At 38.6% G+C, this 22767-nt stretch overlaps 2 protein-coding genes across 3 annotated transcripts in view; one reads left to right on the forward strand and one right to left on the reverse strand.

The window, feature by feature from the left end:
• LOC135695388 (uncharacterized) overlaps positions 1–2384 on the forward strand; it is a 19822-nt gene extending 17438 nt beyond the window's left edge. The window contains exon 6 of one of the 2 annotated variants that reach the window (XM_089108944.1): positions 850–2384. In XM_089108944.1, the coding sequence (XP_088965070.1) occupies positions 850–889 (40 nt within the window). In that variant the 3' untranslated portion in view covers positions 890–2384. Of the gene's footprint in view, positions 1–13 lie in introns of both variants that reach the window. The other variant, XM_065214462.2, reaches the window with a different exon arrangement.
• On the reverse strand, positions 1593–22642 carry LOC135695384 (uncharacterized). The gene is made up of 12 exons (XM_065214456.2): positions 20214–22642; positions 18660–18740; positions 15153–17803; positions 14340–14724; positions 13446–13628; positions 13078–13239; positions 12035–12292; positions 11068–11463; positions 10030–10175; positions 8913–9072; positions 8298–8336; positions 1593–6589 (listed from the first exon to the last, which is right to left on the reverse strand). Exons 2-12 carry the CDS (start codon positions 18694–18696, stop codon positions 3915–3917), a joined length of 7092 nt encoding a protein of 2363 aa, XP_065070528.2. The 5' UTR covers positions 18697–18740; positions 20214–22642; the 3' UTR covers positions 1593–3914.
• Between the last annotated feature and the right edge of the window lie 125 nt (positions 22643–22767).

The following is a 22767-nucleotide window of genomic DNA, read 5'->3' on the forward strand; positions in this document are numbered from 1 at the left end:
ATTATTTTTGCAGGACGCAAAAAAATCAAGATTCTGAAAGGCCAATGTTTGTACAATGCTGTGATTCATCTGAAGAAAGTAAACAATCAATTGACAGCCTGCCAATTTTAAGACAATGCTCTGATTCATCTGAAGAAACTAAACTATCAATAAACAGCAAAACATTCCATACACATCTCAATAAGCCCAATGAAATCATGCAGCAAATATCAACTTACTCTAATGAAAGTGGAAAGTCAACATCCACATGCACGACTGGAGTTTCTGTGGAAAATACACCAATTGGGGTGGAGGTCTAAGTAAAATACACTATACAGGACCATAGACAATCAGAACTGGGTGGATAATGAGTGATTTACATGATGAGACATGTTAATCCACTACATCTGCCTCCATGGCCCCCTGACTTTTCTGTGGACCTTAACACGAAGAAAGGTTCTACGAATTAATTAGGGCAAAGCTTGCTAGAGGCTGTTATTAATTTATGCATAAATATTTTTTAATAATTGATCATTACCAGACCTCATTGGGGCTTTCCTTGTCAAGCTCAATGACATGTTAAATGAACCATAGTTAATTGAAAGGCCTCCTTTCTATTGATTATGAATGAACTAATAGCGGGGAATGCAAATGTTGATTGATGTATCTTGTGTTTTGAAACACACCTTGCAAAGGTATACATGCAATACCCAATGCCGCTGCGAATGTTTCATCAAACTCTGCCACACCTGATCGAACTGTCATATCGACTTGCATGTCCTTAATTATACAAGTATTAATGCTCTCACATAAATTAAGGTCCAGAATTTGAGAACGGTCTGTAGCCAGCTTTGCCTCATTAATTCGTAGACCCATCTTCGTTTGGAAGGAGGGGGGATCTACAATGTAGGCTAATGTCCACTTGGAGTGGGCACAGTGGAAGAGTTTTTGGTGTTGAGTCAAACATCTGGTTTTCAATGTAAATATTTTTTAAACAATCTTTTGTAGATACAAAACTTGAAAATGGTTTTGAAAAAAGCCAATGCTTGAGTATACTAAAGCTTTGCATCTGACACTCTTCAGAGTATAAAATGCGAGAGCATAGGTTGGAAACCCTACGTTAGGAAAAATATATACCCAGTTTTGGATTGAAATATGCCAGGCTAATCAGAAACACGAGCAAATGACTGTTAAGGTTGACCAATTAGTGCTGCTTGCCTATTGAGAATGTTACCAATGGAGTCCTAAGGTGAAAATGAACTTCTTTTGTCTACATAATAGCAGTTTTTTCCTGCTTATGTATATAGATTCCAAAACTGCTAGATGAAACGATGATCCAAAACATGTTGTTATTGTAGTTTTTTTGCACAATCTGGGTTTTCCAGTAAATGCTGCCTGATGGCAGAATTTCAGGTTTTAGCTGTACTCTTTTAGATCTGCAAGACTGAGGTGGCTGTTCTCTTTGGAGATGAGATTTTTTTCTAATATTAGACGGAACATGGTGTTTTATACTATCCTCCAATCTTTGGGTAGTGCGTCCTATGTAGCCAGAATCGCACTGGCACGTAAATTTTAGTATCAGACGAAAAGCTTTAGTTTACTCAAATGTTTGCTTTTTTCAAAGCCATAATGTTTTTTAGATTTACTCGTAACAGCGTTTTGTTGTAAATGTTTACAACAGAAATAGCAGCGGGTTGTCAAATTGTCTATACAAAATACCATTTACAATTATAATCTAAATTCCTTTCTATCAGAATTTCCTACCAGTCTCTTCAAGTTTTCACACCTGGTTAGGGGTGTAAAAATTGGGTTTAGCCAAGATAACTTTTATGCAATGATCACCTTTTGGTTTTTCTAGATGGCTATCATAATAAAAGACAGAATCCTATTCGAATTTATCAAATTCATTTTCTTTAAGAAACCACTTTATTAGCAACCTGTTTTCAATTTCTTTAAAATTCTAAACACACAAGTATACACCTTAAAATATATTGCTAAGAATCCCATTTTCCTCTTGTATCATAGCTATATTCTGGCATAGACGTCATACTTTGAAACCTTTTTAAAACAAAAGTATTTGCTTGTTTCCCCCTTATTATTGTTGTTTTGTTGTTTACCAACAAAGGCTAGATTCTAAAAATAGACAAATGAACTACCTTGAAAATAGGATTATTGTGTAAAAAGGTTTGTGATGTTCAGAAACCAATGACAAGATGCATTTCCCACAAATCAACACTTGCAGTGTTGAACAAGATTCCAATTTACTTGTAAAAATGAAGTGTACAAATGTGGTGTAAAAAAGGTTGCATTTTTAATTATGGTAAAGTATTGTATTTTTTGAGTTTGCATTACACTTGTGAATAAGCTTAAGGAAAAGTAATATCAAAGTATGACAAGAAAAATTATTTTGTGGTTCTTGATACTTCGTTACATGAGTAGCAAAGCCCTAGTAAGCACATGTACCGAGTTTAGTTTATTTTGAATAAATTGCAACTCTAGTGCAATCATTGCAGATAAATCACAAAATCAGCTTCGACAAAAAGGCCTTGTTGATTTTGGTGTTCCCAATTTCAATTCAAAACGGTTGCCAAGTGAATTAAAAGAAAAAAATTATATTGGAACTTACCAGATTTCATTGTATTTCCTGTCAGCAAGCCTCTAATTGCTTGATATTTGACCTAACATGCGAATTCAGAAGAAACAACTTGTGCATGTGCCCTTCGTTCGTCCTTCCCGCAATTTTCTAAGCCAACTATGCATTATGGGAAAGCGCCTCCGCACATACGCGGAGTAAATGTGTCGCAAATATGCAGTAAAGAAATAATAGGGTTTTTTGGGTTTCTTTCCATAATGGGCAATACAACATAAATGTACGCCCCCAGTAGAATCAAATTGCAACGACAGAGGATATAAATTTCTTAAATCGAAAGGATTATGTTTGGAGACATTCACAAACAATTTTTGCAATATAGTGATTTCATTATAAACAGATAGAGAAAAATTAAAATTTACAATTCCTTACTTCTCTGAAAAGTTATTCGATTCATATAAATGGTTCCACCATTGCAATACAGCGTTAACATGAGATATTCAACTATATTTCATGTACTAGAAACATATGAATTTTCTTATGCACAAAATAGAGCCTGAAAGTGTGACGTCATAAGAAAATATATCCTTAGAATCTTTTACTTTTGACTACAATGCCTAAAAGAGCACCATAAAATACCTTTGAAAATGCAAAATGGGTAGAAGTCTGTTGCCATGTGACTGAGAAATAGCAAGTGAAAGTACTGGTGGTTTGTCCTTGTTCATAGACTTTAGAACTAAGATCAGATTGAGATTGTAGTGACTTTAATGGGGATATAGTCTTTGCTCATGTTGCCATATTTCAGTCGATTTGAGACAAATTTAACTGAATGTGCTCATTTACAGGTATTTCATAACGCTTTTTCAGGCCAGAAAACATCGCATTGCACCTGAATAAAATATATCCAATTAAGTAATTAACACCTTTAACGATATTGATTCATATCAAACTAAAATTAACACGAATATCTCCATTAAGGGATATAAATAAATAATTATAAGTGAAAAAGAGCATTCACGGAATCTATGAAAAGGCTTTGAAGAGATAATCAATGTATGCGGGAGTTTCTGGAGAGAACAGGAGCAGAGACATCTCTGAGTATTCCTCTAACAGCAACTTGCTAAAGGAGGCTTTCAAACAAAGAGTCTTTCAGGCCATAATAAACTGAGAATCCTTCCAAACTACTGGTATGGTTGCGTTTCACAGAAACAAACACTGAGTACCTTTCTAGATCATCTCTTCCATGAGCTTAGGATATGTTTCTTACATTCACAAACTCTTCTAAGTAAATATGGTCAAAGAAACACTCGCTGTTTTTTATCGAACTGAAAAAATTATGACAGTACTAAGCCTTTCCGATGTATCCTCTCTTCATTTCTTTGATGGTTCTATATCCTTTATTTTTGGGTTTAAAATGATTCGCAATTCTCAATGGATGTAGAGACTTTTTCTCCGAAGATTCGTCTTCATTGGTAGCCGGCGTGCCAATCTCCGCATAAATATCATTCGATGGCCGTTTGGGCTTTATGCTCTTATTCATAGGCCCTGCTGGGTTGATAAGCACTCCAGATGCACCAGGATTGAGCAAACCACCTGTCACCATATTCCCTGCCACTTGTGAGCCAGGTAAGGTATCATGCATGACACCATATGCTTTGTTGAATATATTTGTGCTTTCCCTTAACAAGTTGGCAAGGTTTGAGATTGCCAATGCACTAGTCAAGGCCTTCGACGATGTTGTTGTCTGCATTAGACTCTTTTTCACAGAATCTACTTCTTTCAAGGCTTCATGAATAGCTTTGCTATACTGCTCATTTTTAGGCTGCCTTCCTTTCAACTGTTGTTGTTCTTGGCTAGTTAAGCTTTTTCTCACACCCTCGATTTGCGTCAGTGCTTCATGAATCGCATCTCGATATTTGCCTCGCACAACCTCTTCTCTGTTCAGTCGGTTTTGAACTGGGTGGTGTCGGCTTGCAACTGATCCAAGCATCCGAGTTATGGCATTTTCTTCCAATGTTTCCTGCTTCTTTAGCAAATTAATTTGTGCCATCGATAACATATTGTGAAGCTTCGATAATTTTTCTAGATCTCCCGGCAACAGATGCTTCCTTGCTGATTCAGAGAGCTGAAAGTCATCCAGTTCTTTGTCGCTTTTCAAGCTTGGTGATTTAAAAAATTCCGTTTGCTCCTTGCCTTTCGTGAAAATTTCCTCGTCGTTGACTGGATCTGTGTTGGTAAGGTTATTAGTTTTAATCAAGAAAAACTCTGAAGAATTCTTCTTCCTTACTTTGACATTGTCAACTTTCTTGCTGAAATTTCTTGGAGTAAAGAACTCTTGGCTTTGGTCTTTTTCCTTCTTTAGATCTGATTTGATATTTTTGCGATTTCCGATAAAGAATTCAGATGAATTGCTTAATTTCTCTGCTGGTTTATTAACCTTAACCTTTGGAACCACCTTATTTACTCTATTTACATGAGTATGCTGTTTTGTTATTCCAGTTTTGTGCAATGATCCTTTTCTTCTTAGAAATGTTATTTTCTTACGTGGCCTAGTTGTTTTGGCGGGACGTCTCATCTTCACTGGTGTCTTGTTCCCCCGAAGGGCTTCATCACTAGCTATATTCTCTCCAATTTCTGCAGACGTCTCTCCTTTATCCGCATGCTTTGATGCTTTCTCGGAAGTTCTCGATTCTGCATTCGCATCCTCGCTCTCCTTTTCTTCTGGACTATTCTTCCCGTTTCCTTCATCATCAGCGCCAGCCTCATTATCAGTGTTCAAACCCTCGTCTTCACCATTTTTAGGACTCTTCTTTTTAGCTGACCTGTTCTTTACGTCTGCATTTGTGACAAAGCTTTTATAACCGTCTCCGTTATCTACAGGAGCTGCGCCCTCCGTGAAGTTTTTCACCTTTGTCTCTTTTAAATTCCCAATTTCCAGGCTGGTAGCTTTATCATCTGCAGTTACGTTAGACTCTTCAGGGGTCCCGGAGCTACCTGCTGGTGAATTTTCGATACTCTTCTCAGTTTCCTCTTCACCCGGGCCAGAATCGTTGGTCTGGTTGAATTCCATTGTTGCTTTACCGTCCAATGTATCTTCTTGTTGACTCTGGCCATCTTGAGCTGTTTGAAAATCGTCATTATTTATTGAATTGAATTGAATCTTGCTCCCCTCTTCAACCTCAGCGGTTGACGCTGTCGACGCGTCTAGGCCAGAGCCTTCGCCGCTTCCAGTTTCTTCCTGCTTATCTTTAGCTATTTTCTTGCTGTCACTCTTCTTGGATACATCATCGTCAAAGCTTTCTTCAGTAGAGGTAGTCCGCTTATCACTGTCACTATCTGTAAGATCAGGGTAGCCTCCTTGACCACCTTCTGCGACAATTTTGTCCTTTGAAGATGAAACTGCCTTAGCTGTAGATGCAGCAACGGTGCCTTGCTTCATAACTCCCCCGACGTTACCAATGTTGTTTGCAGCCGTCTTTCCTGCACCAAATTCCATTTTTCCTGCAGCATTTGCTGGATAAGCAGCAGCAACAGCAGCAGCAGCTGCGGCAGCACCGGCAGCAGCATTTTTAGCTGCGGGACCTGCACCAGAACTGGCAGCCGCATTTCCCAAGATATTAGGAACAGCATTTGCAGTACCGGCACTTGGTGCTCCACCATTACCATTAGCTGCGATTCCTGCTGCGGCGGCATTGCTAATGGCAGCGTTTGCAGCAGCTGCATTGCTAGCGGCAGCGTTACCAGCACCAGCACCAGCACCAGCACCAGCACCAGCACCAGCACCAGCATTAGCACCAGCACCAGCACCAGCACCAGCCACGTTACCCGCACCAGCACCAACCGCGTTAGCTGCAGCGGTGCCAGCTGCGATACCAACAGCACCACCAGCTGTCCCTACTCCAGCATTAGTTGGAAGACCCACACCTGTAAAGCCATGGACATCCGCTGTTGCTGGATTTGTGAATTGGATTCCGCCGGGCGTCATAGGCGTCATATCCACCTGTTCTGGATGAGAGTCAACTGTAAGAAGAAATGATTCGTTGTTGAAGAAGATAGAAAAATGAAAACATTTCCGTTGTACTAAAAACATTATCTACTTTATATTTTGCGATGAGGCTTCACCAGACACGATCAATTTCTTCTTACTTACTGGTTCACTATATCTGGACTTACGTATAGCATTTGACAGAGTAAATCATGGAAAGTTGCTGTCAAATCTGGAGTTGTATGGAATAAAAAATAAGGAATTACTATGGTTTCAGAACCATCTATTCGATCGACAACAAAATGTTTGCTTTGAGCACACCTACTCCAGCAAACAGTATATTACATGTGGTGTCCCACAAGGTCCAATCTTAGGACCTCTGTCATTTGTTATCTACTTCAATGATCTACATCTAACACTTGAAAGTTGAATTATTATGATGTATGAAGATGACACCGTCATCTATTATGCTAGTTCTGACAGCAAGGTTATAGAAAACTCCATAAATAAAATGATTAGCAAAATTGCAGGCTGGTTTCAAGAAAATTTGTTGGTGCTAAATCTAAAAAAAGGGAAAACAGAGTTTGTTCTTTATGGAACCATTGGAGGTTGAAAGGCGCACTTGGAGTAAAAATTATAATTAATTCACTGAAGTTTCAAGCAGTGAGGTCTTTAAGTATCTTGGTGTAAGTGTGGACAGATCCTTGTCATTCTCGGAACACTTTAACAAAGTTTAGCACAAAGGGGTAAATAGAGTGCATCTTTTACAGCACGTGAGACAAAAACTGACAAAGCAAACAGCAGAGTCAATCTACAAAAGCATGATACGGCCATTGATTACATATTCAGACCTAGTATTGCTGTTTTTATCGATTTTAAACATAAAAAAGGTGGAGAAGCTCCAAGATCGAGCGGAAACTTGTGTATTTAGGAAATCTTCTTCGCTTCTTCGGGTCGTTGCGATCGGAAAGATAAAAAATAGCAGCATTTTTGCATTCAAATGTGTAAATGGATTAACACCACGTATATTTAAAGATTACTTTATAAAAATAAGCCATGGGAAAGGAACCAGAGGGGATGCGGTTAGCTTGAAAATTCCAAACACAAAACTTGACGTATATAGAAAAGGAATTCAGTTTCAAGGGGCCTCGCTTTTTAACAAATTGCCAATCGAGCTTAACACTGAAAACTCATTACTACGTTATAAAATTAAGTAAGGTGAACATTTTAACTCATAGACCAAGGACAAGTTTTGGTTACCTTTTAAAGTCATACCTATATTTTTACTTTTGCTTTATACAGGTCCCAGACTGATAGCAGCTTTATTAAGCTAGATCTGGTGACCTGTAAAAATGTCGTATTACTATTATCATTATTATTAAATTAGCTGTCTGCATATTCCAGATCTACTATTTGACCTCGAATGATTCATTTCGTTGCTAAATGACATCCCCCTCTCACAGGTAAAAAAGTTTCGCAGCATTCAAAAATTTAGCTTCTAGGTTTTAGTTTCTTGTCAACTATTATGCGACCACAAAGGGGCTTTTCTTGAGAATGGCTGAATAAGAAAAGTTAGAACGAAGCTTAACTTTATAATTAAATAGGCAACTGATGTGACAATTGGAAATCCCTCTTCGGATCTGGGACAAGCCTTGATGTTGTCACCTATTAGATTGCCCTTTGGAATTCAATACTTTTAAAAGATTTTACGAATTGTTAATGTTCTTAAAGGTTTAAACTCACGTTGGACCTGGTTCCAATGAGATGAATATGAATCGTGACCTGCGATAAAGATGACATGGTGAATTTCCTTAAGATTGTGTTCAAGGATTTAAGACATCCACTTGCTTCAATATGAGGATATTAAAGATTTAAAGCTGTTATTATGCAATTTACCCTTTCGATGAATTGGTTCATCTATGAACGCTTCTTTAAATTATCAAGCTCAAGATATCAGTTCTAGGCTTCTAGTTACAACAATGCTTTAGTAACATTTTCACTCAGAAAGTTCTTCCAGCAGGGAAGTAAACATCTAGGGCTTTTATGATATCAATATCTTTCGTTTTACCAGGATATAGTTTTTATCCTCGTTTAAGAATCCACGTAAAAGCTGATAACTTTTCAAATAGAAAAATGCAAACAACCATAGCCCTCCCTGCTGTGTTTTGTCTCAAATCGGTCCTTGGTTAAATCGACACAAACTTACACGAAAAAAGACAAAGAAAGAACGCTTAATTGGCACACCACTTAATTTTATAAAATATATTATGACTAGATAGTATGTTTCAAGATGTCTCAAATCTGGATATCCCTTGCTTCATAGCATAAGCATGCAGGTAAATAAATTTTGAGACATACCATGCTCCAGATCTTGTGCAGGCGCGTGCCAATTCCCATATACTACCGGAACATGCATATTGGCATCAACGTGGCCGTGAGATAGAATTTTGCTGATACTGACAGGGTTCATTGAATGCAATGCATCTTGATCGAGGTAAGTCCCCATGTGCAGCGAGTTCTGGTCAAATGAAGAGTTTAAAAGATAAGCAAAATGCAAAACAGGATCTTTCTGCACAGGGGCGTGGAGAAAAATTGCCGGATCTAATGAAAGAGAAAGCTTTCTTTGTAGCAAATAAGAAACACCGCAATGCAATGAGAATGAACAACAACAAATACACGTAAATAAGTAAAGGCTAATATTTCGCCTCGGCATATGGGGCTTTATCAAAGCAAATCTTTCTTTGCCTTGGGACTTCGGACCTTTCTGACAAATCATGACGTGAATTACACTCTGTTCATAGCTCAAAATTGAAGGGCCTTCCAAACGTATTCATTGTTGTCATGAATCAAAATGATCTAGCCCCTTAATTGCACCATTTTTCGGATGTTTCGTCGAGGTCATTCGCGTCAAATGTCCCACTTTGATTTGCGAAAGCTTGGCAAATGGTGGATTTAACCCGGTATCCTTGCTTAAGTTGTAATGGCATGCAACTGCTTTAAATTAAGATGACTGAGATAAGAGATTCCAAAAGTAACAAAACCTCGTTTCAGAATTGAAAGCTGTATATAATCAGAACATTGGAATGATTGCTTCGATGTGATTAAAATAAAATTGTTTTCAAGCAGAGTGCGTTCAGGACCAGCATTCCTGAAGTTATGTTAAATTATCACCTTACCTTGAGTGTGACAAGAAAGAGAGGAAAGAACTTGAATCTGACCCTTTTTAATTGAAGGTGAATTTGACCCTTTTAAAGACTTTCGATGTAGTTCGTTTGTTCTTTCAAGCTACATATTTTAATCAGGTCCAATGTTTGTATAAAGATACATACTGTAGCTTTTCAATCGTGCATGTTCAAAGACAAAAGGTGCTTAACAGTCCGAAGCACATGGATAAAGATATTCAAAAAACACCTGTAAGGTTATTGTGCACAAAACTTTCATTTAAAAGGTTGAGAAGGGAAGAAATCGTGCTTACATGATGAAGGTCCTCCAACTTGTTAGCCTCCACCTCAAGATCATCGAATGCTTTAATACGAGGGTCTTGGAGAGAATGAATCATTTCTTCGGATGAGTAGACATGGCCTGCTATATTGCTGGTCACATTTGCTAGCCGTGGTGTCACTGCGAAGGAGAGATAACTGAATAAAATCGAATTATGAGTTATAAGAATACTTCTGCTATGACAAGTTGAAATATTACTTCTGATATGCGCACCTATCAAGGGTTTATCTGGATTGTCAAATTTGCTAATTTTTTACAGATTTCTGGTATAAATCGCTGCACAATTTATAGAACTTTGCTCACAGCGTAGCCTGGGTGGTAAGATTGGGAGGGGAGGGAGGCGAGTTGAGCAAGGAAAAACCAGGGGTGTAAGCCATTATGAACGCCATTTTAAAGAGATCTTTTGCCATTGGGGAGGGGGGCCTCTTGCTTCCCTCTCATTATGTCACTGATTTTGCTGAACTTTATAATGTTTTGCATCTTTCAGCAAACGACATATTATGCACACATCAATGATCATCGAGCCAAACAGTAAGCTCTGCAGTTGAGCACCATACGAAGTTTACTCCGATAAGCGAAATTTGGTTGGAAGCAAAGCTGCTATGGTGATTCTTCCAAATAAAATTTTTTCCCTTAATACCGTAATGAAACAACACTGTTACTAAATACGATTTAACTGCATGCAGTTATTTTTAAAAAGTATCATTGACAATATTTTTAGAAGCACACAGCTCTTTCCCAATAGAATTGTGCATCGAGAATTCTAATTTCATTAGCTTATAGAATACCCAAGATCTATCACAATGTTTCACAGAGATTTTTTCAGCTCATTCTTCACGGTTGCGAAAAACGAAGGAGCGAGCTAAAAGCGCATAATTTCCTGCTATCGCTGACCTAGAGTCAGAATTCGTTTTCATCTGTCTTCTAAGCCGTACCAGCAATTTCAAAAAGTATTCACCCACTTACAAGCGGTCTAGTGATTGTATTTCATTTCATATTATAAATCTTTTACCTGGAACCTCCAAGTTCTGGGTTGCCATCACAGCAGCATTATTTACAAGGCTATTTGCCTTCGCAGCTACCTTGCTATTCCCACTCTTTATTGTGTTTGCGAGCTGTTGAAGCTCCGCAGCATGCGCGTTATTGTCTTTTATCTTGGCTAAGGCAGCATCTTTGACATCCGCAATGAAGTGCGTATGCGTAGTGTTCTTAACGTCGTTTGCTATAACGGTTCCTACAGTTGAGGCGGCTTGCTCTGCGTTTGCAACGATTTCCTTATGCAAATTGTGTACGTTTTGTAGATACGCATTATGTTGTTGCTCGTGTGTTCCAGATGTATTATTTCCAGAATTACTAGACGCGGCTGCGGCAGCTGCGGCAATGGCAACTGAGGAACCTTGGACTGCATCTGAAATGTATCAAGAAATTAAAGGCTTTACAAGATAGTTGAAAGGCCTATTTCCATCCATAAAGGCTTATTCCGACGTTAAATACTCTTCGTACTGTCAGACGACAATCCTTAGTGCATCATGAAAAGAGGTCAACTTGTCTTGCGTAAACGTTACTTTTGCTTATTAGGGTCTTGTACAAACTCCCAAAAGCACTTGTGGTATTGCCATTCGAATTGGCAGTCAGTTTATTTTCAAGGTAGAATTATTGCATCCTAATCAAGGGTTCTAAGAGGAGGTATGGGGCCGTACCCACAATTATTGAAATGTTGGAGAAAAGTACTTACAAGTAATTGTTCTCATTATGATTTTGTTTTAACAGTCGTGAAATTTTTAAAAAAGACCAGATATTTCATAAATGGAAAGATGGAGCAAAGTTTTTGGTCGAGAGTTGCGAAACATCTATAACGGCGTTTAAAATTATTTCAGGCGAAAAGCAACGGCTGCCGATTTAAAATGGCCTAAAAGAAGAAGTTAGGCCTTTAATCTTTTAATCAGAACTTTTCCTTTCTGGCATAAAAATTGACATACTTGGTGCTTGAAGACCTGGAGATGCTTCTGCTTTCGCAGCCACGCCTGGTATGTCATGTACCGCTCCAGCTGCTGTAATTGCTTTTGCGGTATTGACTGCGTCTGCAGTCAAAACTGCATGCGCTGCATCTTTGGCGTTAGTGACTGTTGGAGTTGTGATTACAGTTTGCGAAGAGACAACGTTATCGGGTTTTGTGAAATGGTTGACTGGATGACCAAGCAGGGACTGTGACACAATCGATGGTTTGGAATGGTCACCTAAAATGAAAGGATTGTAACAGTTGGCCTGCAATTTCTAGAATGCCAATTTGTATACATTGGTATATAAGTTTAGGTAAGCAAAATAACTGCATGTATCTAAAGAATGAGCAATTTTAAATCACTATGGCTGGAAAGCATGCTCCCTGACAACATCGAGAGAGGTTTCTTCTTCTAAACAATATTTATAAGGCTTGCACTGTCGCAACAACTCCTATTTGGGTTTCTTAAATATCAGGAACGCTGCTAACTTTTGTTTCTAACATGTTTAAATGTTAGAAGTATGTTTAATACTATTGTGAAAAGTATTAAACTTAACAAAGAGTGGCTGGACAAAAAGGTGAAATCGAGAAAACTCGCTTTTACTGGATTTGATACTGGTTCACAATTAGCTTCAGATAAAGGGTAGCCCAAATTTACCTCAAAATAATTTTGAGCATTTATTATAAATCAGCGTTTTGTATCCACTGGCATCTATTGAAATGTCTACTTACTTCATGGGGCAGTGTTATCAATTTCTATACAAATGTGGAATCAATATTGACTGTGTGCCATATATTACCATTAAGCTTCAGATAAGAGTGAGTCCAAATTGTGATAACGATCGACTCAAACGGGTGTTCGAGGCTCAAGCTTTTTGATTAACTATGTTTACGGTAAGTGTTAGGAAGGACATTCGACTCTACTCAAGTGTTACAAGGTACGTCAGAGTCAGCTTAAGTGGAAAAAGTTGGCGTGAATTGGGGAAAATTGATTTGCAAAGTATTCTTTGTTGGCCTACTTACCTATTGGTTCACCAACACCCAGAGAAAAGAATGGATCTGAAAGCAACTGAATATCCTCTTTACTGTGTGCATCATACCCCGTCAGTCCATGGACAGGCTGGTGAAGTTTTCTCCAATCTATGCCGTCAAAGTCTTCGTCTGGCAAATACACATGATTTACAACTAAAAAAGGGGAAAAGTCCCATTTATTCTTGCTATATAAAACATTACATGAGATGGCTCTAAATTGGCCAGCTGATTAAAAACGTAACTCCCTTTTCTGATTATGACTGGTTTTAACAATGTGATATCAATAGCTTTTTAAGCATACAAATGATTTAAACATGCTTTTAGAATCATAACAAAACAGAAGGATCAGAAGGCATTACCCCTATCCTCCAATCCATGATGGTTAGCTCCCCCAGCTACTAGTTCTTCGTCCAGCCCTTGAGAAGCCCTTGTCATTGTCTGAACAAGGCTATGATCTGACATCGGACGTGTATCATAAACAGAGGATCCCCCAACTGATTGCCCAAATGTGGCTCCACCCATGAAAGATGGCTGGTTATGATCTGAAAAAGAATTCCAAAAATTCTGTGAGCAACAATCAAATTCGCAGTGCTACAGTGGTACAATTGTACAATGTTGCACTGGTAAAATTCCTTTTGCTGGCACATTGGTACACTTGAACAGTGTTTCACTGCGCGCATTGGCACTGTGGTACATTAGTTCAGTGGTTCATTGGAACAATGTTTTATTAGCATAGTGATACCTATGCATACTGGTATTCTGATACATAGGTATGCTGGCATAGTAGCTCATTAGCATAGTTGCACATTGGAACAATGGAGCTCTGGCATGGTGGTAAACTAGCAAAGTGGCACATTGGCACAGATGGCACTATGACACAGTACAAATTAGTACAATCTTAAATATATAATGCAAGCCTGATATCAATTCTTCAATTCTCTCAAATTACTTTTAATCATCAACATCCCGTTCTCTCTGAGGAGGCATTGATTTGGTTTCGAAATCAAAAACCTTTGCTTAATGTAAAAGAGATGCCAACACTCTATATGCAGAGCTATCTGGTAACAAAAATTATCTTTTGTATCAATATAAAATCAATGTATTGTTTCTTTGATTTTGAAGGATAATACAAATTTTCAATACGCTGGCTATTCCACTAATACGGCTAATGCTCTAAGTAATAAAGCCAACCCCCCCTCGAAAAGTTGGTCTTTCGAAATACATATAGCATAATTTCTTAAATAAGAACTTACTGTTGAATAAACGAAAATTTCCATTCTGGTCACAGCAAGGTGCTTTTGGATCAATCTGACAGCAACTCTCTAGCTCCGATTTGGCTCCCGCAATTCCCTGCTTGTCCATAGCAGCTAATGTGTTTGAAATTGCTTGTTTTGTTTCCCCAGATACATCCTCCATGCTAATGGCACTTGCTCCCGTATTGTCATCTCCTTTTGGCTCTTCCATGAAGCGATTATTCTGCTGGGAAACAAAATCTTCATTGATAGATTGCATGCCACCCTCCTCCATCTCTGCTCCCGCTGAAGGAGGTTTGACTACTTCATAGTTACTGCTCATCTCAATGGTGCCCTGACCTTCTGTTTCAGCACCATTTCGGATATCACCATTGAAATTTTGAAACTAGAACAAAAACAATTGCTTTGATGAAGAACAATTCCCAATGACATATCAAAACAGCTCTTACTCTAACTTAGATGTCGAAATTTTGCGTGGCATTCAGAGGCAATTTTCATTTCCTATAAGGGAGGGGGTTATAGGGAAGGGCAATATATAAAGTCGAACATGCCATGCCTGTGATAAATCAATGTTTTGAACCCACTCGCAACTGTTAAAATTTCCTCTTTCTACTTGGGGAAGTGTTATCAATTTTTACAACAATGTGGAATCAGTATAGGCTTTGCTCAATATATTACTCATTTATTTGCCTTTTTTTGTTTCTATTGTTTACTGCCATTGCAAGCCCACTTCTACCTAGTTACCCGCTTTCCTCAGGGTTCATAAACGGAATAAAAACTTTACCATTTTGACAATTGCTGAAAGAAACGTACCCCTTTCATGCTGTCCTTTCCCTGAATAGCACCACTTGCCCTCAAACTTTGGATTTCCATCATTGGTGTGTCACCATTGGACGATACAGAATGGTCTTGATAAATATCTAAAGCTGGGGAAATTCGCCTATTACCAATAAGCTTTGATCTTCCCGCACCTCTTGTAATCGAGTCAGTACGCAGTGAAGACATGCTGGGGTTTGAAATTATTTGTTCCAGCATCTTGGGGTTCTGAGGCAACGGTTTGTGGTGGTAAGCAGGTCTGTTCGTGTGCTCACCTGAAAAATGCTTTCCTGCAGCTGTCCCCACACCAGATTGTGGCCCTGATATTAGAACTGTGTTGCCATTCAGCTGGCTAAATAGTTTGGATTGATCGTGGCCCCCTTGAGTGAAGAAATTCTGAGACTGACTCTCGAAAACAGGCGGTGAAACCAAGTTATCCAATTGAGGTAGAAAAGGCATGCTACTTTGTCTCATAATTTCGTGTTTTTTCGACCCTTTGCTGGTTACCTCTGGAGCTGCTTTGCTCTTTTGGCTCTTCTCTCGCGTATCTGCCTTCAAATATTTCTTCGATTTCAACTTTTTTTGTTTCTTTTTCGATGCCTTGTTTACATTTGAAAAAACCTTTGTTGGTGATGTTTTTCCCCTTCTTTGTGGCTTCTTCTTTGGCTCAGAGTCCGACCTGCGTAGCCTCATTCGGTATTTCAGAAGCATTGGCGAACTGAAACGACTTAAAGGACTTCTCCTGAACAATTTTGGTGATTCTGGCAAAATAAATCTCTGTAGAAATCCTGCCTGCAAATGGTCACCAAGACTATCATCAATGGAGCTTCCTTTGTTTAGCATAGCAATAGCGTTTGCGTATGTTTCATCCTTTGGAGCAGCCATGTAATTCTCGATCTTAGGGACTGGACTAACATCTTCATTTTGCAAAGCGTAGGCTTCCACGCCACCTGACGTTTCAACAGTAATTGGCTTCTGTTGTTCTGATTTGTAACCGTATTCTCCATTCATTTGCTCTTCACCAGGCACGGGAATTGTCGATACTGAATACTGCTGTGGCAGGTTAGCCCGCTTCGTTGCATAGGAAGGCCGAGGAACTGTATTTCGTCGGTACAGCCTTTCGACTGGGTAACTTGGGAAGTCCGAATAAACAGACCTGTAGTAATTTGGTAATGGTGTACGGCTTACGTAGCCTCGTCTATACGATGGTACCTCGTATAGAGGCAAGCGCTTTTCTTCATGACTTTCGGGAATCTCGGACAATCTGCTAATGATTCGTTTCAAAACGTCTCGCAGCTCATTTTTATTCTGTTCATAACCATTGTGTGTGGCTAACTTCAAGAAATTGCTGAATGTCCTTTTCTCGACTTCATGATCCTCTTTCCCATAGCCAGCGTTCTGGATATCTTCCCCATCGACTTCTTGCTCTTTAGGCCTACCGTCAAAATCTTTTTCGGTTAAGACATTTGTGTCCTCTCCATAAACCGTACCGACTTCTGGTGTTTTATCATCAAATTGCTGGGCTTTCTCTTTTATTTTATCCTCATCCTCTCCGATCAGCCCAGATATTTCATCCCAGTTGACATGCCCTCCTGTTCCTTGCAAAAGATCATGAAGTTCACCAGAAGAGATATGGTGTGCTTGCGAAACTATTTTGTGAAGAGGAGTTGGTACATCTTCCAGGGGGTTTGGCCCAGATGATACCATCGCTGATGGGTTTTCTTCATCTTCTTTTTGACGGTCAGGCTCATTTGCAACAACGGACGGTGCAAAAATATCATCTTTCTTTATCCTCTGCGATGTTCCTTCGTTTGTCTCTTCATATTTTGACGGCCTACTGATGTGTGCACGTTTTGATAAATAATCTGATATCCCCTTCAAGTCACCTCGCTCTGCAAATACATCCATATTGTGCTTTCCAGCAAACTGTAGAATATCTCTCTCGTCAGCTTTTGTGACTTTTTTCAAGAAACCTGGGTCCTGAATTCCATAACGAGAAAACAAAGTCTGTAAATTCTCGTGTACCGGAGATGATTTTAGTTTATGAAATGGCAATGATACTGACGTATAACCAGTCAAAGGGCCACCACTGTCACTTAAAGCAGCTTTTGTTCCATGGTGGTTGGTCAGCTTAAGAGGGACAAGGTTCTCTTCTCCTGTGTCTCCCAATAACATCTGTCTATTCTTAAACGCCTTTTGAAGACCAAGGAAATACCCAAGCTCATAATTCATAGCCTCTTTATCGAGATTACCATTCGAAGGCTCAGTGGAAGGTGTTCCTTGTTGCCCTGGTGACAAAGCTCCATGGTAATGCTGCAAAGCCCTTGCTTTGAGCTTTGGCAACAATAGTTTTTTAAGTAAATGGACAATTGCACCTTTGTGGCTATCGACAAAGTTCTCTAACTTCAGTTGCCTCTGTGATGCCGCTTGCGAGGCATTTTTGGCTAGTTTGTGCAAATGATGCCCAGCAGCAGCCAATTTACGCTTTGCCTGTTGTGGAGCATCCTGTACATTTGACTTCGCCGTCAAAGTGGCGTTCAGATCCTTTGAAGGTGGATTCGATTTTTTTTCAAGCGGACTGATCGAAATACCAGTTCGATTTAGCTTCTTACCTTGCTCCGGCAACTTTGTAGCAGACACGCTGAAAGCTGAAAATTGAAACGTACAATACTACCATAAGAAAGTTATATAACAAATATCAAAAGGCTCTCTATGAAAGGCAAAAATCTAAGGAGAGCATGAATAAAATAAAAAAATTCGTTTCCTGATGGGTGCATTGATAACAGCAAACAAAGGTATCACGAATTCTCGAGTAAGCCACCCCTCTAGGAATCTGATCATAACAAAGAATAATTGGAAGAGTCTTTTTCGACGAGGGTTGAGGAGGTCTTATTCAAAAGGAAGATTATTCAAATAGGGGGGGGGGGGGGGGTTATTCAAAACGGAGGCATATTCGAAGGGCATATCAAACTTTGAAGATAAAACATGCAACTGTCGAGATTATTCAAAAGCAAAAGTTCTGACATCCCATGAAAAACCGTTATCTTACTTTTCTAAATCAATTAGGTAGAAAGCATCGACGTTCATATAATCAGAGCATTCGGCATCAAGTCAAACTTCTGCTGGGATTTTCCGGGGGTAGATACTCAAAAAGTGGAAGGGGAGCATACTTCCTAAAAACTACTTTGATTCTATTAGCATGTTGAGGTTTAATGATTTACGAAAATGGTCTTCTCTTTTTAAGCTAAAATGTAACGCTAAAAAAATTGACTCGACTTTGAGAATGCAACGAAATATGGCAGAACAAAGAGGAAGGTCTTTTGAGCAAAACAACGACTCATTGGCAACCTTCTATCATTTTTGCTTCAGCAAGATCTCACGTTGCGGAAAGTTATTAATTTTTCCACGGCAATAGAAAAAAATCACCAGAAGTCACTGGTCAATCCTTGGATTAGTTTATTTTTGCATAATAGCAGGAAAAATGATAATTTTTTTAATACTTACCAAAAAGCAGCACCGTAAACAGAGCTTGAATTCTCATTGCTTTAACCAAAACTGTTTCACATCACTTCTGCTGCATTGCACCTAAAACAGTAGATTTTTTCAAAAATTGTAAGAATTTTACGTCTTTAGAAACTCTAAAACTACAATATTAACACTACACTGGTTCGTGGTTCTAGTTGAAAAAGTTCATGTAATCTATAATGGAATAATGACTGTATGTTGGACGAATCCATTTGATGGAAAAGTTTCAAGATCCAGTACATTTTCTCATAACTGTTTTATATCGACCTAGAGACAGATGATTTTATGTCACGTGAACCAGTAGAGCAGACCGGCTAAAAGTATTAAAAACCCTCCTTAGAATTAAACAAAGCGAAACATTAGAATAATCTTGCTTTCAATGACCTCCTACATTCTGAAATCTGCAAAGGAACATTTCATTATTTCTAGTGTATACCAGAAAGATAATTGTTAAGGAAACCAGCAGCTCGATCATGAAAGTAACCTTTTGAACTGCAGGGTTGATCGAAAAAAGGAATTATAGCGTAAGTTTTTAACAGTCTGCAGTACAAAACGAATAATTTCTTGCATTGTAGCATTGCTGCTTCCCTTTTCGAGCCATCTTTAAATCTCGTTTTTCACTTTTTCTTTCGACTTCAATCAAATCAACTCAAAAACACAAGTGCTTGAATATGCCAGTAATACCTTCGAGTTTGAATAGTCCACTTATACCAGACATGCGTTTAAAGATGTACACTGGCAACTTCAGTTAGGAATAAATGCGTAAAAGATTACATAAATTGATAAGCAGTTTGACAAAACAGCAAATCTCTCAAATAGAAGATAATGATGCATTGCGGGATTAATTAATAATGTTCCCAGAAGAGGGAAGAGTTTTAAGAAGCTTAATCGTAAGCTCAATTCGGCAGAAAACTTCCAGTTATTGCAACTTTCCATTGCTTTTTGCCGTTGTTTTCAAAATTTTACACTTTCTAGCTAATAAAACACAAGCAAGGCTCGTGCTTGTTTCCAGGGATTTGTCTGATTTGTACACACCCTGCTTTACCCCTTCAAACCCTTGTAGAATGGCTAGATATAGTTTTCAGTATGAACATGTCAAACTACAATGCCTGCCAAAAGTACTTGGAACACCCAGCAATTTACGCTGCATTTGATATCTTTCATTCCTTTCATGAAAAAAATTGCTACTTCCGCCCCCTTCCCCAAAAAATATGTTGATGATTTAGAGAAATGTCATAAAAGAAGCGCAAAAGAAAGTGCTTCCTAAAATCCTAACCCGTTTGATAGTAAACCAACATTGTTCCGTGGGGGAGAGGGGGATGATTGATTTTGACCTTGGAAATTGATGTCAGTGTTCCAAGACTTTTGGCAGGCATTGTACATCGAAAGGATCATTTCATAAGATAAAGAGCAGAGGGTTTGTTTCAAACGAGTGTTTGCAGAAATTGCATATCTATATTACTTGTTTGCACAAACAAGGACCTGCAACAGTCAACGCATTTGCAAACAAATTTACAAAACAAAATCACTCACCTGCGATTCAAAATATCCTTAGAATGTCTGCAAAGAGCAGCTAACACATTGCTGAACGTAAACAGAAACAAAAAGTAGAGAAAATCGTTAATATAAAAACTTGTGTTTTAGTAAAGATATTTTTCCGAAGGGATCTGCTCTGCACGCTCTTACCTAATCATGACCAATGACCCATGACTATGTTTAGTGGTTATGAATGTGTTATGAATAGCTTGATTGATAATGCGTTTACCCATGGAAGATACCAGGATTAGATCTAAACATCCGGATCCGGGCTATACGAGGAATCCAAAAAGGTTTAAGTACAACTTAGCGAAACGTCCGGTTTCGGGGGAACATCGCCCGCCTTCGCAAAAAACCATGCTTTTTGAGAAAACAAGATATTCTGTCACACAATTATCTGCTGTCGACATCGCAAAAAAGGCGATCGCTGAAAAATAAGACAAATACGCGAGCTGAGGCTGAGCAATATTCTTATAATATTCTTAGATATTGGATGAATATTCTTATAAACAATATTCATATGAAAAAAGAGTGTATAAGGATCGGTGATATTGGCAACGCACCTGTCCACTTCTTCCCAACTACAATATGGAGCCATTTCGGTGCTAGAAGTTTGCAGCGCTTGCAAATTAATTGAGTAGACACAGTTAACAAACATCCAGTTTGTTTTTCTGTTTACAGCAGCAGATTCTGGTGAACGTTCTCAAAACAGCACGCGTAGTCCATGGAGAAAATTTACAGACCGGGCCTTTTTTTAAGAGACCTTGACCCTCTCAGTTCAACATTCATTGCATATATATATATATATATATCTAAATATACATATGAACATATAAATGTTTAACGCAACAATTATTTCACCCATTTTCAATATAACCAGGTTTGTAATATCGTCATGAGATATCGAGAATTTCATATCGTACGTTGGGGAATGTGCTTTAAGGGGCGCATCTTCACGAGCTACACACGGCATTGTGTGGTTGTGTGGCCAGTTCCTTTCCGCGCTGCTTTTTACTTCCTTAGTATGTTTCAACTAGGTAACCACAGAGAAAACTGAGGGGCCTTCAGCGAGCAGGGATCAAATCCGGGCTAGCATGGCAGTCGAACGTCTTAACCATTCGGCCCCTTACCCCTCTTATACTCCCCCTTAAACCGCTGTTGCCCCGCCACTGGCCTGCTAGCATATCTTACTACTGAAGTATATGAAAACACTTTCTTTATACAACAATTAAGCTGCAAAGCTAAAAGGCGTTTCATTAGATAAATGGGAAATTCCAAGCTTTGCATCTAGGAAGGGTGTTGTTTGTGAGCATTGAAATAATCACCATGGAGCTGACGAAAGGTCTGCGAAGTAAAGAAACTGAAGAATTCATTCATAATTTTGAAGAAATGATAGAATGTACAAATTGCTGGATTTACGCAATGCAATGTACAGATGCAAACAAAAATCTAATGAATTCAAGCATTTTTGGGCAGATTTTTTTCTGTACAATGGAGTTTCCTTTTTGCCAAGTATTCCTCAGAACAGTGTTTTGACCACTGTGCCACGGCACACTAGTGAGAAATCATCTGGTGTGCTGTGAAAAATTCTTCAATTTCACTTTATGGGTTCAAGTTCGTCCTTTAATTTCAGGTCTAAAAAACAGACCCAGATTTCACACTGTATGAAAAAAAATTATTTTAAATTTATTTGATTCCTATTCAAGACACTTTGAATTAGGGCCACACAATTTAATTTTTACAATTGCCTGTTTATGCTGTGCTTCGTGATTTTTTCAATTAAATAATGTTCCGTGGATCAAAAATGGTTGATAAAAACTGCCTCGGGGTAGATAACATTGGATAATTCAGCTTCCTGACCAGGCAAAATCTATTCTCTTGTAAACAAATTAATCGTTTCACTACCGGTATAACTTGTATTACTGGTATTTCTTCGATTTCAAGGTATGGACAGGGTGAACAAATAGTGGAGCAGAGGTATGACAATGGCAATGACAGGAAATTTTGGAGGAGATGAAGAAGAGGAAATACGTAGGGTGGTAGATCTGGCCAAAAATCCTGGCAGTTTATTTAAGAAACAAATGCGGGTTACAATAAAGTAAATAATTTTTGCAATCAGAACCATACACGTTAGCCCAACCGCAATAAGCAAAATAGAAACTATAGGAGCCAGAAATTTCACAATGCCTACACTTGCTATCCGTCAACCCCTCTCCCTTTTTCGGCGCATGCGATAGATGGAGTACAATCACTCAGATTTGAACGCAGACAAAAAGACCCGTTAAATTAAGTTTTCTTTTAAGTAATCCTGTATCTGTGACAACATTGCAAGCTGCTTTTAAAAGTCGATATGATAAAAAATGTCTTTATCGAAATACCTGCCAAATTGTTTCAAGAACAAGTCCTTAACTGGTTACATGAAAAATGAATAGAAAGGTTTCGAGTGTGGAAGTGAACCTTTCTTCTTTGTAGGTTAAATTTTTACGTATGATGCTGTTACCGGCATTTCCACGCATTATTCAGAAATCGGACAACCCCACTGGATTATGAA

This window comes from Rhopilema esculentum, chromosome 2, assembly GCF_057945365.1.
Source record: "Rhopilema esculentum isolate cy_ngs chromosome 2, ASM5794536v1, whole genome shotgun sequence".
Lineage (NCBI taxonomy): Eukaryota > Metazoa > Cnidaria > Scyphozoa > Rhizostomeae > Rhizostomatidae > Rhopilema > Rhopilema esculentum.

Bases quoted from the DNA above. Each gene is read 5' to 3' on its own strand.
- LOC135695384 (XM_065214456.2), bottom strand. From the start codon at position 18,696: ATGAGAATTCAAGCTCTGTTTACGGTGCTGCTTTTTG. The intron at 10,176-11,067 runs GTAAAAGATTTA...TCTCCTTCGCAG, and splicing joins CCAGAACTTGGAGGTTCCAG to TGACACCACGGCTAGCAAAT. The intron at 6,590-8,297 runs GTGAGTTTAAAC...TTCTTCTTACAG, and splicing joins TCATTGGAACCAGGTCCAAC to TTGACTCTCATCCAGAACAG.